Here is an 18414-nt window from a genome sequence, read left to right as displayed (position 1 = left end):
TAGTTGATAAAAATTAGATTTTTTCGGAATGGCGCAAATATGCGCAATTTTTTATGATTGAATCTGGTATTTGAGACTCAAGCGCATAAAACATTAGAAGAAACTATGGTCGGGAAGCGACGGGGAAATAGACTTTTTCACTATTGAAATTGTAGTAATCTTAAAAATTATCATAAAAAATTTTCATAAAGAGGATATGTATCGCCATTATTAAAGAGCAAAGATGTAAAATCAATCTGAAAATTTTAAATGCCAATCTTGTTCGGAGACTGTACAAAAACTATAAATCTTGAAAAATATAAATTTTCGCGAAAATAATGTCATTTTAATGTTCACCTAATTTTTTAGTTTTCGAAAATTTACTTTTTGTGTTCAGTATGGATGAGTTCAATCGACTGCTGCATTGGATTGGTTGATCTTACAAAGTCGAGGATGGTTATAGCAAATGTAGAAAAGAGTCAAGTTGCTGTTTATCAACAATTTTTTCATAAACAACGATTTTCATATTTTGAGTTTTGAGCAACTTTAGTCCTATGTTTCCCCTCTGTGCGTAGCTAGTCAAATACTTTTTAATACGATGTCGTTCTTAATTATATGGCCGCCACTGTATGTATTTACTTGATCAGCTATATTTGCATTTCCCTTAAATAAATTGCAAGGAATATATTCATGACATTTTTATTTAAATTAGTTGGTACAAACACACTTACTTACTTACAATAAACAATACGATTATAGTAATCTTCAAATATGAATAGGTACAAATGTAATATGTATACTTATATACGTACAAATATACTAAAACTAACGCTAACAACTTTCAAAAATAATTCTTTGTATATATTAATATATAACTGTAAATATGTATATTTTGTGAAGGTTGGAACAAGAAAAAAATATAGACGTATAGCCCACTTTGGTGAAAATGTAACAAAACTTGAATTGATCTGATAGGAAACCTGGGAAATAATGATTTTTCTGACGACAATAGCCATCTATCCAACTGAGGGCTAAGAAGTCGGATTTTTTTCAATATCGCCAAGAATTCGTTTGTTTTCTATTTTTTTTTTTTTGATAAATTTAATCAGCAACACGTACAATTAGTCTTGTTATTGTAAAGCCCATTCACTACTCATTTGTTGCCGTTTCAATTTGTGGTAATAAAATCCTTATGGCCAATGAAGGTATATACAACAAAATAAATACTTTACTTCGGTCAAAATTTGAATTTCTTCATAGATAGACATCGGATTTTTCCATAATTTTGAAAATTTAAAAGCAAATAACTCGTTGATTAAACAATAGAAGCTGTAGCTTTGTACGTATATTTTATTACGAGTACTTTCCATATGATAATGAATTTCTGTCATTAGAACGATATAATTCTATATAATAACGTAGTTACAATTGGTTGAAATTTCACAGATACGCACAAATCTGATGTCTATACATAGATTTAGGTAGATGTCGATTTTGATTTTTTATCCCTACGTCATATACATATTTTACGGTTAAACTGTTCTTTCATAAGCATAAGCAATTAATAAAAGAACGTTTTTAAATGATCTTATGTAATATTATTTTACTCAACAAATTATACAAAACATTCTTACTTAACATAATATTGAACTTGATAAAAATTAAGCTTTAAAGACTAACAAATAGGATGGAAAATTAAAAGAACATCATTTTGCGATCAACACATAAACGATAAAAAGAATAACATCTACATATAAATTGTACAAATGATTTATATTACGGCCTATCACAAAATTACTGTTATTTTTATAATCTATTACAATTAATATTGGTGCCTTACTTACATATTCTGAAACATACATATGTATATGGATTCATTTATATTTCAGTATATGTTTTCAAACCCCTACTAGAATTATGTTCCCTCTAAGATTTTAAAAGTGTACATAGGCTAATGGTGAAATTTCATTCTTCACTACAAATATCAGGAATCGTATTCAAAGAGGTCTCTAAAACTCCTTAATTTTATTAAAATTAAAAACTCATCCAACAAAAACTATGCTTCATGCATTCTCTTAGTATGCTTTTTTTCTCATTATGTTTTTATTCTATAAAATAAACAGAAATAATTTCTATTTTATTGAATATCAGCAAATCACATAAATATTTCACAATAAAACTGATCACAATTTTTGTTTTAAACCTATCTTGGTACATCGTTTCCTGAATGAATTATCATTTGTAATGTGTTTTTCTTTCTATTTGTATTTTATCTGTAAAAAAATATTTGCATCTTTTTTGTTTTCGGTTTCTTATAAATTAACTAAAACTAACAAATTCAAATGGCTTTTTAAAAGTGTAAAAATAGTTACATGGTAGGTGATTAGTTTAGCAAACTTTGTTAATCATATTAACTAATTGTTTGTACAAAATACAATCACGACTACGTGGTTTACATATTTCACGGTGGTCCAAACGAATGCCACAGACATCACCAATGCCAGGATCTGAAAGGAAAAAAAAGATATTCGACAAATTAATATTCATCAAAATTAGTTTTATTTGCATAGACTTTATTTCGTGGGAAAGAAAATAGATACTTGGAGAAATATTTACTTCTCTGTTCAATTGAAAACTATTATCCATGAGAGTTGAACCAGTATATATGATTACAAAGTCAGCAGTGTATACTTTAGAATACATTTCCAAATAAGAAGAAAAATACGTCATGAAGGTATATTCTATTACAACATATTATTGGGGCTTTGGTATTCATTCATACGTCTATAGATTTAAAGGAAGGTTTACAATACAGCCGAAATCGCTTATAACGCCGTCGTTTATAACGTCATATCGGTTATAACGACGATATCCAAAAGTCCCAAATCTCTGGGGCCCTTTATAGCCTTATCGCTTATAACGACATATCGGTTATAGCGACAAATTCCGTCGGTCCCTTGACCGACGTTATAAGCGATTTCGACTGCATATACATTAGGATGTCCCAGACAGGCTAATAACTGTCATGTTTCACAGTTATTTCTCTCTAAATATATAGTTATAGGGAAAAATAGGTGTTGTGGAAAGAAAGAAGATTTATGTGTGGAGAAGAGAGAAAGAGAGTTTTTCATTTTATGATACAATATGTTGTTCTCGCTGAAGCCTTGGCAAGAAGAATCAAACATATTGGCTCGGTTTGGCAGAAGATTGTCACGATCCGATGATCGTGTGTACACCAATGATTCGCAGTATCCGCATCGTGAGCATTGGACATAGATATAATAAGTGTTAGAATGTCTCAGTATCAACTCTTTAGCGTTTACAGGACATTGATATTATTCAGCAGTGACACGAGATTATTCCTACCGTTAATTTCAGGTCGGATTTTTTCATTGAGAGCGGGGATGTAGTTCTTCGCTTGGAGAGGATGGGCCAGATTGCCTTGTTACAGCTAGGTTCGTTGTGCCAAATCTGGCTAGAATTGTCCTGATATCTTCCAACTGCAAGACGACGCCGCAAGAGAGCTCTAGGCTGACTTCATCAAGCTTTGGTAGGGTGAATGGGTTGACTTTTCTCTTGTTTGTAAACAGAACCAGTTATACCTAGGGTGGGTTCACTCCAAAAAGATTATTGTGTGCCCATCCCGATATTTTGATTAGAGCTCCATGCATGAGTTCCTATAGCATTTGTGGAAACTTCCTGCCGATCAATATGACCAAGTGGTCAGCATAACCTATCGTTTTTATTCGCATGTTATCAAATTCCTTAAGTATTTCGTTTGTCTCCAGAATCCACAGCAGTGGCGACAAAACGTCACCTTGTGGTGAACCTCCTCTGGTGACAGACTTCCGAATGGAATTTACGCCCATATTTGAGTTGATTATCCTGTTGCTGAGCATTCCGTCAATCCAATTGATCAGTGTAGAGGAAATACCTAAGTTAGAAAGTGCATTATGGATTGCTTCAAGTAGAGATACAGAAGAACTTAGTACCATGGATCTTTTCTGTTTGCCAGATCCGCATACACCACATGTCAATATCGTCAGGATTTGGAGAAGATTTTAAAGCGACTCAATGAGAAGTAGTCTGGTAAATTATGTTTTGATAATCATTACGCACATTTGGATGAACTTATGAAGCTATCGAACGATTATCGTCGAAGTCGATCTCGAATTATATGTAAAGTGCTAAACGAAATGTGTTAATTTTCTTAAATAAATAGATCAAATTGGAACACCAATGTATGAAATGAAGATTTGAGTGTTGAGATTTTAGTTAATTTTTTTATTCCCAGGGATTTCACTTGCGACCACATTCTTATCACCATCTCCGTTAACAGTCCTCTCCACTTCATAACTCTGACACACGATTTTGGGAACTTTCCCCTGAATGTGGAAAAGTGGATAGACCACCCGAAGTAATACAACATTGCTACCGAATTTAATAAATTGTGGACAACGAATCTCGAATCCGGGAAACGGAGTGAATGCGACAGATCTGAATGGGTGCTCGTGATAGTTTAACCGGCAGTTTATGGAGCAACCGAGAGTGGACCCACATGAAATCACAGGACAATGCTTAAGAAACTGGATGAACCAGGAGTTATGAGTACTTGACGATTGTCCTCAATTTATAGATAGATGGGAGTGCGGTCTCGCTACTTAATCCAGGCAAAGATGTCAACAGAGGTGAATTGTACAGACCGATCTCCCTTTTGTCGCAAAGATTCTAGAGGAACTACTCCTTCCTATAATGATAAGCAGTTTCACATCATCAACATGGCACAACAACAGCATTAAGCGCAACATCCACAAATATTAGTCGGGGACTGAACCAGAACAGACCGTGCCACCGAACAGTTATGGTGGCTCTTGACCTATCGCAGATCTTCAATACCGTCAACTATACCAAGCTGTTCGAGGATATAGAAAAGACTTCCCTCCAGCCGTATTTGAAAGGTTGCGTAATCAACCATTAGAAATAAGAAGTCGAAGACCAGTAGGGTGAAACAGGATTCTCCAAGGAGGAACGATATCTCCAGAACTTCTCAACCTCTACCTATGTGAAATTCTAAAACTTTGGACGAAATAGATCTTGATCTTGAAGTCGAATCCTATCGTCGATGACATATGTGATATATGTAGCTGACTTAGTGCAGTTCCTTCATCTGAGGAGTATGAAAATATCCGCCGCAAAATTCCCTGCCACACTGTTCACCACCTGGACGTGTGAATTTAGACTCTCCCTGAAAATATTGGTCGGTGGTGTCTTGCGTTAACGTTCGTTAGTATGACGGCAAGTCTTTAAGCAAGTCAACAAAATCAGAAGTAGGAACAAGGTTCAAGATCCAAATACCTGATATTACCAATTTATAATTCCAAGACCTTTGTTAGGCAGTTCAAACCTACTTCTCCCAGTTTCTTTTACATTACCATGGATATGCCGGCTGGACCAAGGGTTTGAATGATTTGGAGATAATTATTTTAACTTCACTGGATGTGAAGTCCGGAATACAGCTAGCCTGGCCATGTTCTATAAGGATGGGTGCGGCACACTTTTGGCAACTGAATGGAGAACCATACACGCTTCTTATTTTTGTTGTTGTTTAGAATCAATTGTGCAGTGGTCGAGAAGAAGATTCTTTTTTTTCGCGTTTAATTGCACAATTTTTCATAAGCTGGGCCGCTCATGAGAGGATTTCTGGAAGCTGGAATGTAGCACTTTGCCGCCTTGAGGATTATGCTTCTTAATATCATCTCACAATTTCTGGCAAGTGACGTACGAAGTTGTCAATAAAATTCATGAAGGCATGCTATTTGTTTTTATTATAATTCACTGGTGCACTGTCTGAACGAAATCTCTAGGTTCCTTCACCGTGACTAGGATAGGAATGTGGTAGGGACTGACTAACATGTCCCGAGTGTGCGACCTGTGTTTACCATGATGTTACAGAATAGAAAGTGCCAGGGACTGACTGAAATATTTCGAGAGCTCCAATATCTGGCTGTTACTTTTGTTGAGGATTCGAAGCGAAGTCGGATTCGTCTATCTGATTTGCAATAAAAGCATAGCGTTAGTTCAACAACTAGGAATGCCATATCTAGTGATGAGCATTGAAATCGTCAAAGGACAAGGACTGGGAGCAAAATGATTATGCTACGATGATATCTTGCCCCAATGCTATTGACGGGCGGAATATACACATTGATGATCTTGAAATACAGAATTTCTCGACAAGGATTCGTTATCCCATACTACAAAAGGCAAGCAACCTAACATCTTAACAAATAGATTGCTGGGTCTTTTGCATCAGACATGAAGAAACCGTCGAAAGTAGTAAGAGGACTTATGGAACCATTTATTATTACTTTAGCTATAGGTCTGTAAATGGATTCAGTTCCACATATCTGAGGTACCAAGGGACGCATTAAACCATATTGTAACGTATCACTCTCATCCTAGCTCAACAAACTAATATAAAGCTTAGTTCTCACCTGCAGAATCCACACCAACAATTCGTAGATACAAAACCGACATCAGTGTCAGCGCAGTTTCAACAAAGCTGAATACTTCAATTTTCAAGTGGCCCAAATGATAAAGACCAACAAATCGTCGATGTAAATCCAAAAGATACTTGCTATCTGCAATTGAAAAAACAAAACAATTTCTTTTTAAATTATTTTCAAATTTTGAAATACAACGAAACATACTCTTTTCAATATCTATCAGCTCTACGGAACGTGTTAAGAATGGAGCTTTAATTGAGGCCAAATGCGAACCACGATGCGGTACAGAATAAAAGAACACTCCCCGGGATGAACGCAAAAATGGAGCTGTTGCTGGACGACCACTTTCCCAAGCGTCAACAATGATTTGTTTAATAAAAAGACCACCTTTCGAGTGGCCCACCCAAACAATTGGATGACCATAACCGACACGATGTTGTATCAAAAGTTCAGCCATTTCTCTGGCCCGTTGGGTAAGGCTTGAGCGTGGTTCCTTTTTCTTCCACAAAGGACGCCACAAATATTGATCGGTGGTATAGTTTAGGGCAATTACACGAACACCTGGACAATCGATGGGCAACCAATCTCCAGGCCAGCATTTCGAATAGTTGGGATCATCGCGAGTAAGTTTAGGTGATTTAGCCTTGTTTTTGTTTGTATTGTTGTTGGTAGAATTCTCCTTGTCTTCAGACTCGGCTGGGGAATTTTGAACTTCTTGGAGTATGGAATCAATTTCGCCTTGCAGCAAACGTCCATTGTCGTTCATGCGCATACGAAAGGTGGGAAAACTGTATTCAATGCCATCGCAAACTTGTATATCTTTGGGTTCTCCGCAGACAAAGGAATATCTAAAAGAAAACAGAATAAGAGAGCATTAAAATTCCACTTCTTAGTTTTTTGTAAAAGTGAAAGAAAATAATAACTTACTCAGCATCCTCCAATTCATCTATGGAATCTACATGGAAAGACTGCTTGTGCTCGGGATGTACAAAACGTGCCCTCTTCTGTTTTAGCGGTGCATGTAAGGGAGTGCTGCGAGAATGTCTTGGCCTCTTGGGTGGACGTACTGGTGGTTTTGGTGGACGATCGAATTCCACCGGTTTCCGTTCATTCTCCCACAAGCCCTGCCTCCAGGTGTTTACCAAAGAACCATGCAAACCATGTATGAATACAATATCAGCCCTTATGGGCTGTCCGGGTGGTGGTTCGGCCAAGATGTTTAGGGTACAACAATTGGGCGCCAATTGTTCTTCATATGGAATCTGTTTGCGCGATGTGGCTTGAAAATTCGGCAATGACGATCTTGGCTCACGGAAAAATGGTGAAAATATCGGTGATGTTGGCGTGCCTGGTGTTGAGGGTGTCAATACCTCAGGACTACTTGGCAAGGAATTAGGTAAGTCAGGCAAGCTTTCAATGCCATCTCGCGATTTACGAATTTTCAGCAATTTTAAAATTGGCTCAAGTCGATGTGATACTAAAACGGTAGCAACTTGTAAAACAACATTCTACATTAGACCGACTTGGCTCCCTTAACTCACCTTGTACTGAGGACAAGTTCATGGATATGGTATTAGCAGCAAAAGCAAATAAATTAGATAAAGTCTGGCGGCTAGAAGCAATACTACGAAATACTCTTAAAAAGCGCACATCTCTGATGCCTTGAATACCTCTTACGACTCCATTGGCCAAGGGGAAAATCAATCTGAGTATCACTCCGATTGCAACACGCATACTCTTGTTCTCTTCCCTGCAAATGTGTGGGAAAATTGAAAATGTAAAATTTATGCAAAATAATGTTTATCACAATTTCATTTCAAAGATGAAACTTACACTTGCATTATTTTATCACCCCCTGCGGCATTGACCAGCTCCGTAATGGTTTGCTCTTCTTCATTGCGGTCAATTTCCACTTCGTCCAGGTACACTTTGGATACACCACAGTCGTCGTCGCCTCCGCCTTCCTCCAGCTGTTCTTCAGTGTCAATGTATATGTCATCCTCACCGTCATTGGAATTGATGCTATCCTCGTGCACCAGGATTATGTTGTTATTGTTGGGACTAAAGAATTCTTCTTCCACATCGTCATCATTCTCCCCGCGGGTGGCAATATCGATTTCATGGCAATTGGTTATTGGGGTTTTATCACATATTAAGATTTCGGTATTGTGGTCTTGTGAAGGGAGGAGGTCAGTGTGGTTGTCATTATTGTTATTGTTTAGTTGGTGGGTTTCTGTTGTTGTCGCTGGCACTGTTGCCGTTATTCCAGTGATGGAAATATTAAAATTGTCATCACTAATGTCCATGGGTGAAACCCTATCACATGTTATTGTGGCACTCACTGTTTCGGTGGATAACATTTTTGTGTCTTCTGTTTATAATTGTTTTTATTTTCTATTTCTCAGCGTCTTTACGGATATCTTTTGAATTAGTTCATCGTTTCTGTAAGTAGACGTCAGGTGGGAGAGGGATAATTAGAATTTAAAATAAATAATATACAATCCGTAACCTAATAATGTTATATGTACGTAAGATATAAGTTTTAATGATGTTATAATTATAATAATGTTATAAGTAAAAAAGTATCAGTCAGCTGTGCCGACTGATTTATGACCTTAGACTTGGACCTAAAGAAAATAAGTAAACACAATAGTTATAACGTCTATAGGCTTTGTTTTTGAGGACGTATGGATTTGCTCCCGAAAAAGGTAAAAAAGTATCAGTCGGCTTTGCCGACAGAGATATACCCTCAGCCTATGTGATTTGAAACTTTCATCTACGAAAAAAGTTCAAATACCGGCTACAAAACCAAAATCCTTTTCCCCAAAGATTATGTATTTAGGGGGTTTTCAGAATTGTTTTGCCCTTTGTGGACATTTGAACTTGCCGAAGAAAATGCGGATAAGGATTGAACCTCAAAAGTGTTCGATAGATATCGCACCCACTAGTACCTCCCCCACAAAAGTTTGAAAATGTTCTGAAAATTTGTGCGTCCGATTACTCTTGAAGGGAGTAACCGATTTGGTCCATACTTTGCACATCGTGAAATTTCTACTAGAGTTAGATGAGGTTCCAATATGGAGTCAATCGATTCACTCCTTCGGGTACCTCCCACACAAAATGTTGGAGAAGTTCAGTTTAGGACCTGTTCTTGAAGCTCCTCGTTTTTTGTTGTAGCACCTTTTATTCACTTCCCCCCATACGACGGTACAAGTTTCATCAGGGGCAGGTCCATACTTCCTGAGAAAATAGCCTAAAAGTTACAAAAAACCCCTTTGACGCCGTGTGTAGTTGTTAAAGCTCAATATAATTCTCAAAAGGATCTGCCGATTCGATCCATAATTATTTGGCCTTCGTAATATTTTGTGAAAATATAGTTTAAGTTCAAAGATAAGCCATATCGGTCCACTCCTTCTGGTACCTCCCCCACAAAAGTTCAAACATTTTCGGACAAATTGTGCGCACTATTAGTCTTGAAGGGAGTGACCGTACTTTACTTTACACATCGTAATATATCTACCAGATATAGAACATGCCCGAATATAAATTTCGGATAAATTCACTTTAATACCTGCTCTCGAATCACTTTGATTTTTGTTGAAGCAACTTGCATTCGCTGTCTCCATTACGGCGCACGGTGGTCGAAAGCACTGATCTAGCGGCGGGAAATTAAAAACTTGCAAACGTATTGAGGTACGTCACTGAAATTTGGCACAAACTCAGCTTGTACCTGTGGGTAATAATGGGCCAAATATGAACAATATCGGCTGATGTTTTGGTATAGCCCCCATATAACGGTACCTTAAGATTTTCGGTATTTTGAGGATTTAAGCCACAATTTCGTAGCAAATTACCTGTAATTTGGTACTTAGGGTTCCTAGTGGTCAAAAAATAATTTCACCAAAAATTATGGACATAGGTGCACGTTTTGATATAGCCCCCATGTAACCGTACCTCCCAATTTAAGGTATTTTGAATATCATGACCACATTTTTAAACCAACTTGGCTGTAATTTTGCATTCCGTGTTCTCACTGCGTATAAAATCTTCTTACAAAACATTTTCAACACGGATTTATGTTTCGATGTAGCCCCTTTTATGGTACCCCCGATTCGTTGAATATTTACTTGTTATCCCATATTTAATAACATATTTAGCTATAATATGGTATTATAGTGTCTCCGGGGGTAGAAATCCTCCTTGCAAACATTTCTCAAGATAGGTCCATATTTTGATTTAGCTCCCATACAAATGCACAGCTAAATTTGTATGAATTTCATGCAAAATCCCTTTTTTTAAAAGTGCAGTCATCAAAAGATTTGCAAATATTTGCAGCCCGAATGTGGTTATTCCGTATCCAGAGAGTCCAATTTCTTTCCCCAAAAAATAATCGAACCTAAGCACTATAGGTAATTTGCCCAGTTTTTGAGGCAAAAAGTCTATTTTGCAACTTTTAATAATTTAAATTTTTTAGTTGGCATTGAAAAAAGAACATGTGAAAATTTATTAATATGAATGAGATTTTTCAAAATAGCGCCATTATCGCGGTTTAAATTGCCGTCAAAGTGAGAATTTGTAAGAAAAACTAAAAAATATATATATTATAAGGCATATTTCAATGTGTTTAAAATCGCGGAAAAATAAACCAAATATAAATATGTGTAAAATGGAATAGATTGGCAATTGCGAGAGGAATTTATTGAGTATATAATATAGCTTAAACATTTTGGGTAGCGACCAAAAAACACAAAAAAGTCAGAAATAAATATTTTATTTTTCTTAAACTCACTTCATATAGACTTATACTAAATTGGCCGTGTTTGGCCGTGATTTTGCCACCTAGAACACATTACTGAAAGTCTTCTGCATTGGTAGTACTAGGTTTCAAAACCCGATTTTGCCCGTTTTTTGATATTTATCAGATTTTTTTAGGTTACTTCTAAATAAAAAGTCTTAAAATTGTGTAAGTTTGCTTTGAGGAAATAAATAATGAATATAACAAATATTGTTGTTTACAATTGCATTGCAAGTAAAATAAGTAATGGCGACAAATTGTTCGTTATATCCGTGGATTTCTATAATCGGTGCGGCAGTGGTAAGCTTTATTTTATTTATCTTTTACATATTAATCATTGATACGGTTTAAAGGAGTACTAAACTCGTCTTTATTAACATATGTTCAAAAAATATATAAAATTGTAATAACAATTGGTTTGAAAATCTACTCGCGGGTACAAAATTTTTGTTACTTACTACCGTGATCGTTTTCAACAGTTTGCTGCGTGTAAGAAAACTAATAAAAATGGCATTGGAAGAAATAGCTTTGTTCGTTATATACGTAGTTGCTTATAACCGTTGTTCGCTATATCCGAATTTATCTGTAGAAATCTTTGTTTTATCTCACTTTTAAACATAAATAACTTAAAAAGTTAAAAAATCCTTTAATTCCGCTGTTATTCATTTTTGCCTCAAAAACAGGGCAAATTACCTATAGTGCTAAGTTCGGCTAAGTTTACAAGATGCACTCTATGGAACAAGCGCGTACAACCCATAAAAACACAAAAAATTGAATTTTTTCGAAATTTATTCCTATATAACTAAGTACCTCCAGACCCCAAACTAATTTTTATAATTTAAATCTCACCCATAGCTGATGGCCTATGCTGCTAATGCTATTCTCCCAATTTATCTTATATTAAATATAAGATAAATTCTATAAATAAATAAATAAATAAATAAATAAATCTCACCCTCTGCTATTAATTGAATATAAATCTTGTCCAGTTTCATTACGAATGCATTTAACATTTAAACAAATATGAAGTTAATTTTTTTGCAACAATTTTTTTAAAATCTGATGCAACAAAAACTCTTGCATTTGATAGTGAATAACTGAGTGAATATTTACAACAACAAAAATTAAAAAACAAAATCTTTGTCTGCGAAGTGTATGTAATCGATACAATGGAAAATATTTCGCAATTTTATAGTTCGATTTTTTGACTTTCGCGCCGCTAGATCAGTGGTTTCGACCAGTGTGCGGCGGTAAAATCTTTATCAGGGGCAAGTCCATACTTCTTGAGAAAACAGCAAGAAAAGTGTAAAAAAAAATCCATATGGCACCATATGTAGTGGCTGGAGCGCATGGCAACTCTCGAAGCTTTGAGCTTTTATCCTAGTCCATATTTTTGTCGGGAAGTTCATACGCCCAAAATTTTGAAACCCCGCTAAATACATACGTTTTTTCGTGAAAAAAGTATTTTAATTCACACAGGCTGAGGGTATATCTGTGTCGGCGAAGCCGACTGATACTTTTTTACTTGTTACTATAACTTTATGTTGAGTTTTACTAATGTTGGCCCCGTAAGGGCAAATCCATATATATTTTTTTTTAAATACAGGGTAAAGTCTCTATTTTACCATAATAAAGCCCACATCTGCCAACCTGTAAGTTATTCTATGGTATAGCCTGTAAAATCGCCAAAATTCCGAAAATCGGAAGGTAAGTTTATATGGGAGCTATACCTAAACGTTTTCAGATTTTGGGCTTTTTTCTCAGGGTGTATGGATTTGCCCCTTAAAAGACTGGTATCGCCATAATGAAGGCGGCGAATACAAGCGGCTGAAAAAATCTAAACGATTCGAAAGCACGTCCGAAATTTTGTGTGGGATGTGCCCGAAGGAGTGGACCGATATAGTCCATGTTGGAACATAATATATGTCTGGTAGAAATTTCAAGTTGTGCAGAGTATGGACCAATTCGGTTACTCCCTTCCGAACATTTTGAAACTTTTGTGGGGCAGGTACCTGAAGGCGTGGACCGATATGGCCCATCTTCGAACTTAAACTAAGTTTGGACAAAATATTAAGAAGGCCAAATTTTTGACAAAATCGGTTCATCCGCTCGAGAGTTATCGTGCGCACTGACATTGCTAAATCGACTCAAAATTGTCTGAAAACGGATTTTGTCCAAACATACTTGTGGTTTAAACCCATTATTTCGATCCGGGTTTCGGAGTCGGAGTCGAGCAATTTTGCTGGAGTCGGAGTCTGAGTCGGAAAAAAAACTCGACTCCGACTCCGGGCAAAATTTTTTCCACATTATAGAAACATAAAATTAAATTTGGAACAAGAAATTTTTTTTAAATCATTATTTATCTTAAAAGAAAATTATAAGAAAACATATATGCAAACGGTATTTAATACTAATTTAAAGGACAATTCACAGGATATTTACTATCCTTTGAAGTGTAGTCTATTCATCCCTATTTTGTTGATCCAAATGATTCTTTACATTTTTGCAAACAAAAGTAAAGTTCTATGACAATCGAATTAAGATTGGACCTTTAACCTCTTTCGTCAGAAGTCTTACTGGTCTTCTCACAATGGTATATTGGTATTCTCATCCTGTTTTTTATGAGAAATCATCCGTGTCCTCTATTAAAGACATTGTGGTCTCTATGTATTTCGGTAAATTTCGCATAATCTATTAATTATATATGAAATTCAGATTAAATTCGTTGTTTGTCAACGACAGATTCATCGCGCCATAACTCAGAAGTCTGACAAACGGTGAATCTTTCTTCTAGGATTCTTTATGTACTCAATGAGGCATTAGATGTAGACATTCAAATAACAGGATCTGTTCGCCAGGAACAGACATAGTTCATGTGTATCCTAGTTTTCTACACAATCAATACTATATACGAAATTCAATGAAATGCATAACCATAGAGTTTTCATGAGAAAGGGTCGGCCAAAGGTGATAAAGGACAATGGAAACATGACAATATCGATTTCTTGTCTTAGTGGACCGACCCTACATACAATTTTCCTAGCAAAATTTTTGTAGAATATTTTCATGCTAATTTTTTCGTGTACTAATTTTTCAGTTCCAGAAAACATCTGTCTGCCTACGTGATGGGTTGTTTACACAATATATCTCAAATATTTCAATAAAATTGTCCACACCACACCAAAGTTCAAAATATGAGCGCTGAATTTTAGTGTAAATAGCATAGCATAGAATATGAGATCATATTTTTAAGTCGATCGGAACAATATTGCCATAGCAGAAGCGTTGGATGGGAACAATTTATTTTATTTTGTATGCAGCAAATAAACTGTGTTTTTCTCGAAATCGGCCACTAAAATATATAACAATTGGCTTATCAGTTTTCGAGGTAGAGTTGGTTGGCACCGCAAAATGCTCTAATAAAAACAGGGTTTCGTAGACGGTCTTAAAACTTCGTAATATTTTTCGCTTTCAGATGAAGAAAAAAATCACGCAAAAAGTTACGTAGTTTTCTCGGAAAAAATCATGAAAATGGCTTTTATTGAGCTTTAAGGCTAAGCGCACTAAAATATTTGGTTACATCCAGTTTGAATTGCTTATAATTTTTATTGCATGTAGTCCTTATGATTTGTATTGCCCCTTAATTTTCACATATTTTGAAAGCTTAAAGATTTTCTCACGCGGAAGAATTCCGTCCAGAATATACTCGTGCAATAAAGGTAAACCGACAAAAACTTTCGAGTCGTCGGCTTTCCTTTTTCAGATGCATTATTGATCATTAAGCTCGATTTCCAACGAGAAATTAATTAAAAATTAATACTAAAAATGATCTTCGCCAAAAAAGCCAAAATTTTCAAAAAAAAAACTTTCTAAATTTGCTATTTTCAATGTAAGATTCAGCAGAAACAATATTGATATGTTCGAATGTATTCGAACGAATGCCCTTTCTAATGAATATATAAGGAAAAACTAACACATTAGCCTATATAGGCAAAAATATAGGAAAAAGTTAAAAATGTGTGCACATTTTATTCTTTTTTAGTGGTACAGGAATTCACTCTCGGAGTCGACCCGGAGTCGGAGTCGGAGCTGGAGTCGTGAAAAAAAAACTCGTCTGATTTCGATGAGGCACATTTTACCCGTATGAAAGTGTATATACCCTCGTTACCATAAATACTGAGGGTATAAAAAGTAAAAAAAAAAAATAAATAATTTTTTACAACAAAATGTTTGCTAAATTCACAAATGCTCAGTATTATTCCCTGAGCATGAATTGCTAACGTTTAGAAATATCTTCCTCGCTCTTCCTGAATGCATTTTATTGTGCATGGCGCGTATTTATGTTTGAGATCAATATCTTGATAGTATTTTATAGCAATTTGTTTAAATTTTGCGGGTCAATGAACTCGAATTTCTCGGTTTCCTTTTTTAAAAATCCATCCATTGTCAGAAATTTTCGCCATACTAGTTGGAGTCATTTTCGTCTTATAAGAAAATATAGCACCATCTACGTATTCCAAGGACCGTGAAATGTTTTCTATATGAAATCTGAGTCGTTCCTCTAAGTTTTGCTGGGAAATCACCGGTATTTCTTCACGAGTGACTGATTATGCAGCACTTTTGAGACTTTTCCTATTGAAATGCTTAGTCCCACATCTTTTTAATTAGAACAGAGAATTCTCCGTCTCCATTTGGAATCGATCGTCTTTCTTTTGTCTCAGCATAGATCTCGCTGTCAGTGACAACCGTATTTACATTTTCCAAAACAAGGGCAGTGTTTTTTAGAATATACCGCCTTTGTTACACTTTGGAAAATCACTTATTAATATGAATCGGCAATTGTCTATATCACAGAAAGAGATTTTAAGATTTTATTGCACTTTCATTCATTTTGCAAACATTACATTGCAGTCAAAAAGCAGGTAGTTATAGTTTTTTTTTATTTATTTATTGCCTTGATGTTTGTTGTCTTAATCGGTAAAGCAAATGATATGAACAAAAACACAAACATAATTAAAAAATTTGTTGTTGAGTTTTTTAATTGAAAATCTGTTAATCAAAATCTTTATCGTTTACACACATTTACTTATCCAACTGTATGTGCACTCAAAATATATACATATAAGAAATACAAACTAAACTCACACATGTAGATCGTTAACAAAATTCAATTCCACTTTTATGAACATTAATTTAAATTAATCGCACTAAAAAATTCACTATTAAATTTCAAATTTATTTATTTTTTTCTAATAATCACCTATTAACATCAACAAACGCGAATTCGCGAGCACCGATAATGGTGCACCCGTTTGTCCGAACACGTTATGTTAGCTGTCTGGCTGTATGGTTTACAATGATTTCCAATAGTAAATTTCAGTATTTTAATTCGTTCTATACATAAGGAAAAACTAGTCTTCATTTGATCACCCCATTTTGTGTGGAGATTATTGTTTTTCCATATTCTGCCAACTACAAATATTATGATGCGATTTACGTTTTCGCCCGCAACTGAATTTGCAATTCGTCAGCTACACAAATACTTTGTTAATTAGCAGAACATCCGATGCACTTGATGGCTGGCTGGTACACATGTATTCCAACCATAAATGTGGAAAATATCTAAAATGCAATGAATATTAATCCATTTAACATACAATATACCGCTTTCTTCCCACAAAATCTTCTAAGTTTTTTTCCTTCTAAATATATTAAAACAAAGACCAAGCGAAAGATACAACTACTGTCGACCGATACTGCAGACACTTTGACAGAGCGGCTGACAAGCGATAAGCGCATATGTGTGTTTCTTGTAATTGACGTTATGAGCGAACCAAAAATAGCAGTCGCGCGTTATTCTTGAACTTGCACAGAAATCAATGAAAACCCAAACAGCGACGGCCACCTCCACCATCGTCTCGACGCCATGGCCAAGAAAATGAAGAACATGAAATAACAATGAATGACAACAAGCAACAGGAGTGAGTAAAAACGAAATGCATTCAAATGTAAACAGTTTAGTATATCTCAATCTCTTAGAAATGTTGTTATGGCATGTGTTGAATCCATTCACAGTGGTCAAATCGGAAAAAACAAACCCTTAGCCACCCCACATGTCCACCTATTTGCTTTGAATATGACGCCGATTATTCTGCATCGTCAATTACTAGACAGATAGTTACCCAGCAAACCAATCGTACCGACATCGTAACGAAATCGGAAAACAATTCGGACGATACGTCCGATGTCGATTCCGAAATCGTAAAGATAACTTAACGAAAGTTGTACGAAGTGGTTGACGTAAATTCGGAGCGAGATCGGATTGATTTCGGAACCAAATTTGAAGAAAATCCTTGGAAAATCAGAACGATTTGGAATAATGTCGTATGAATATCGAAGGAAAAAGAAATTCTCTGACGTCTCTTTTTATTTATCAATTTTCCTTTGTTGTGTTTTTTATTGGAAGATTGTAATTTCAATCGTTTCTAATGATTTTCACTGTTCTTATCATTTAGTAGTTACAGTAGAACAATGTAAACTTTGTTCATTAATACGTTGAGTCTATCATCAGTAGCTTGAATTGTTACGTTTTGCATTTATATTTAGCATATTTAAAAATTGTATATGCGAATTTTGTAACCAACCATTTTGTTCTTCAACAACAAACCAACCCCTTGCTGTTAGATATATACAAAAAGTGATTGTTGTGCGCAAGGAAATTTGTTTCCGACATATCGATCCGAATTCATACCGAAATCGAAAGAAAACCATTGGTATATTCGAAGGGAAATTTACTTCCGAAATCGGAACGAAATCTGAAATAATTCCCTTACGAAAAATCGTATAGAAATCGGAAAGAAATCTGAACGATTTTGCTTCCGAAATTGTTCAGATGTGTCGGACATCCGACATTTGGTTTGCTGGGTAGATTCTCTTACAACCACAAACCAATAAACATGCATAGATAAAAAGTCTGCATGTTGCTAAGGACACAATAGACCTAGAAATGGTTTTTGACCTCACATCCCTCAGAGTAATTTTGGTTACACTTCTCGAGTATACAAGCTAGTTAAACCTCACTACAAGTACATAGTACACTCACCTGTCTCTTCTAGAGTGACCATGGACGATTTT

At 35.5% G+C, this 18414-nt stretch overlaps 1 protein-coding gene across 25 annotated transcripts in view; it reads right to left on the bottom strand.

Moving 5' to 3' along the window:
* Window positions 1–662: 662 nt before the first annotated feature.
* The window catches only part of LOC141388636 (uncharacterized), a 100104-nt gene continuing 82352 nt past the window's right edge, over window positions 663–18414 (bottom strand). For 17 of the 25 annotated variants that reach the window (XM_073958696.1, XM_073958689.1, XM_073958692.1 and 14 more), the window contains 6 exons: window positions 8319–8927; window positions 8027–8235; window positions 7413–7962; window positions 6690–7333; window positions 6474–6620; window positions 663–2486 (listed from right to left, as the gene is read on the bottom strand). In XM_073958696.1, coding sequence (XP_073814797.1) covers window positions 2368–2486; window positions 6474–6620; window positions 6690–7333; window positions 7413–7962; window positions 8027–8235; window positions 8319–8845 — 2196 coding nt within the window. In that variant the 5' untranslated portion in view covers window positions 8846–8927 and the 3' untranslated portion in view covers window positions 663–2367. Of the gene's footprint in view, window positions 2487–6473; window positions 6621–6689; window positions 7334–7412; window positions 7978–8026; window positions 8236–8318; window positions 8928–16425; window positions 16488–16540; window positions 16889–16937; window positions 17100–18414 lie in introns of those variants that run through there. The other 8 variants (XM_073958704.1, XM_073958702.1, XM_073958713.1 and 5 more) reach the window with 8 other exon arrangements.

Source organism: Musca autumnalis, unplaced genomic scaffold (assembly GCF_047663935.1).
Source record: "Musca autumnalis isolate F117 unplaced genomic scaffold, ASM4766393v1 scaffold_1, whole genome shotgun sequence".
Lineage (NCBI taxonomy): Eukaryota > Metazoa > Arthropoda > Insecta > Diptera > Muscidae > Musca > Musca autumnalis.
This window is presented reverse-complemented; position numbering and strand designations above follow the sequence as displayed.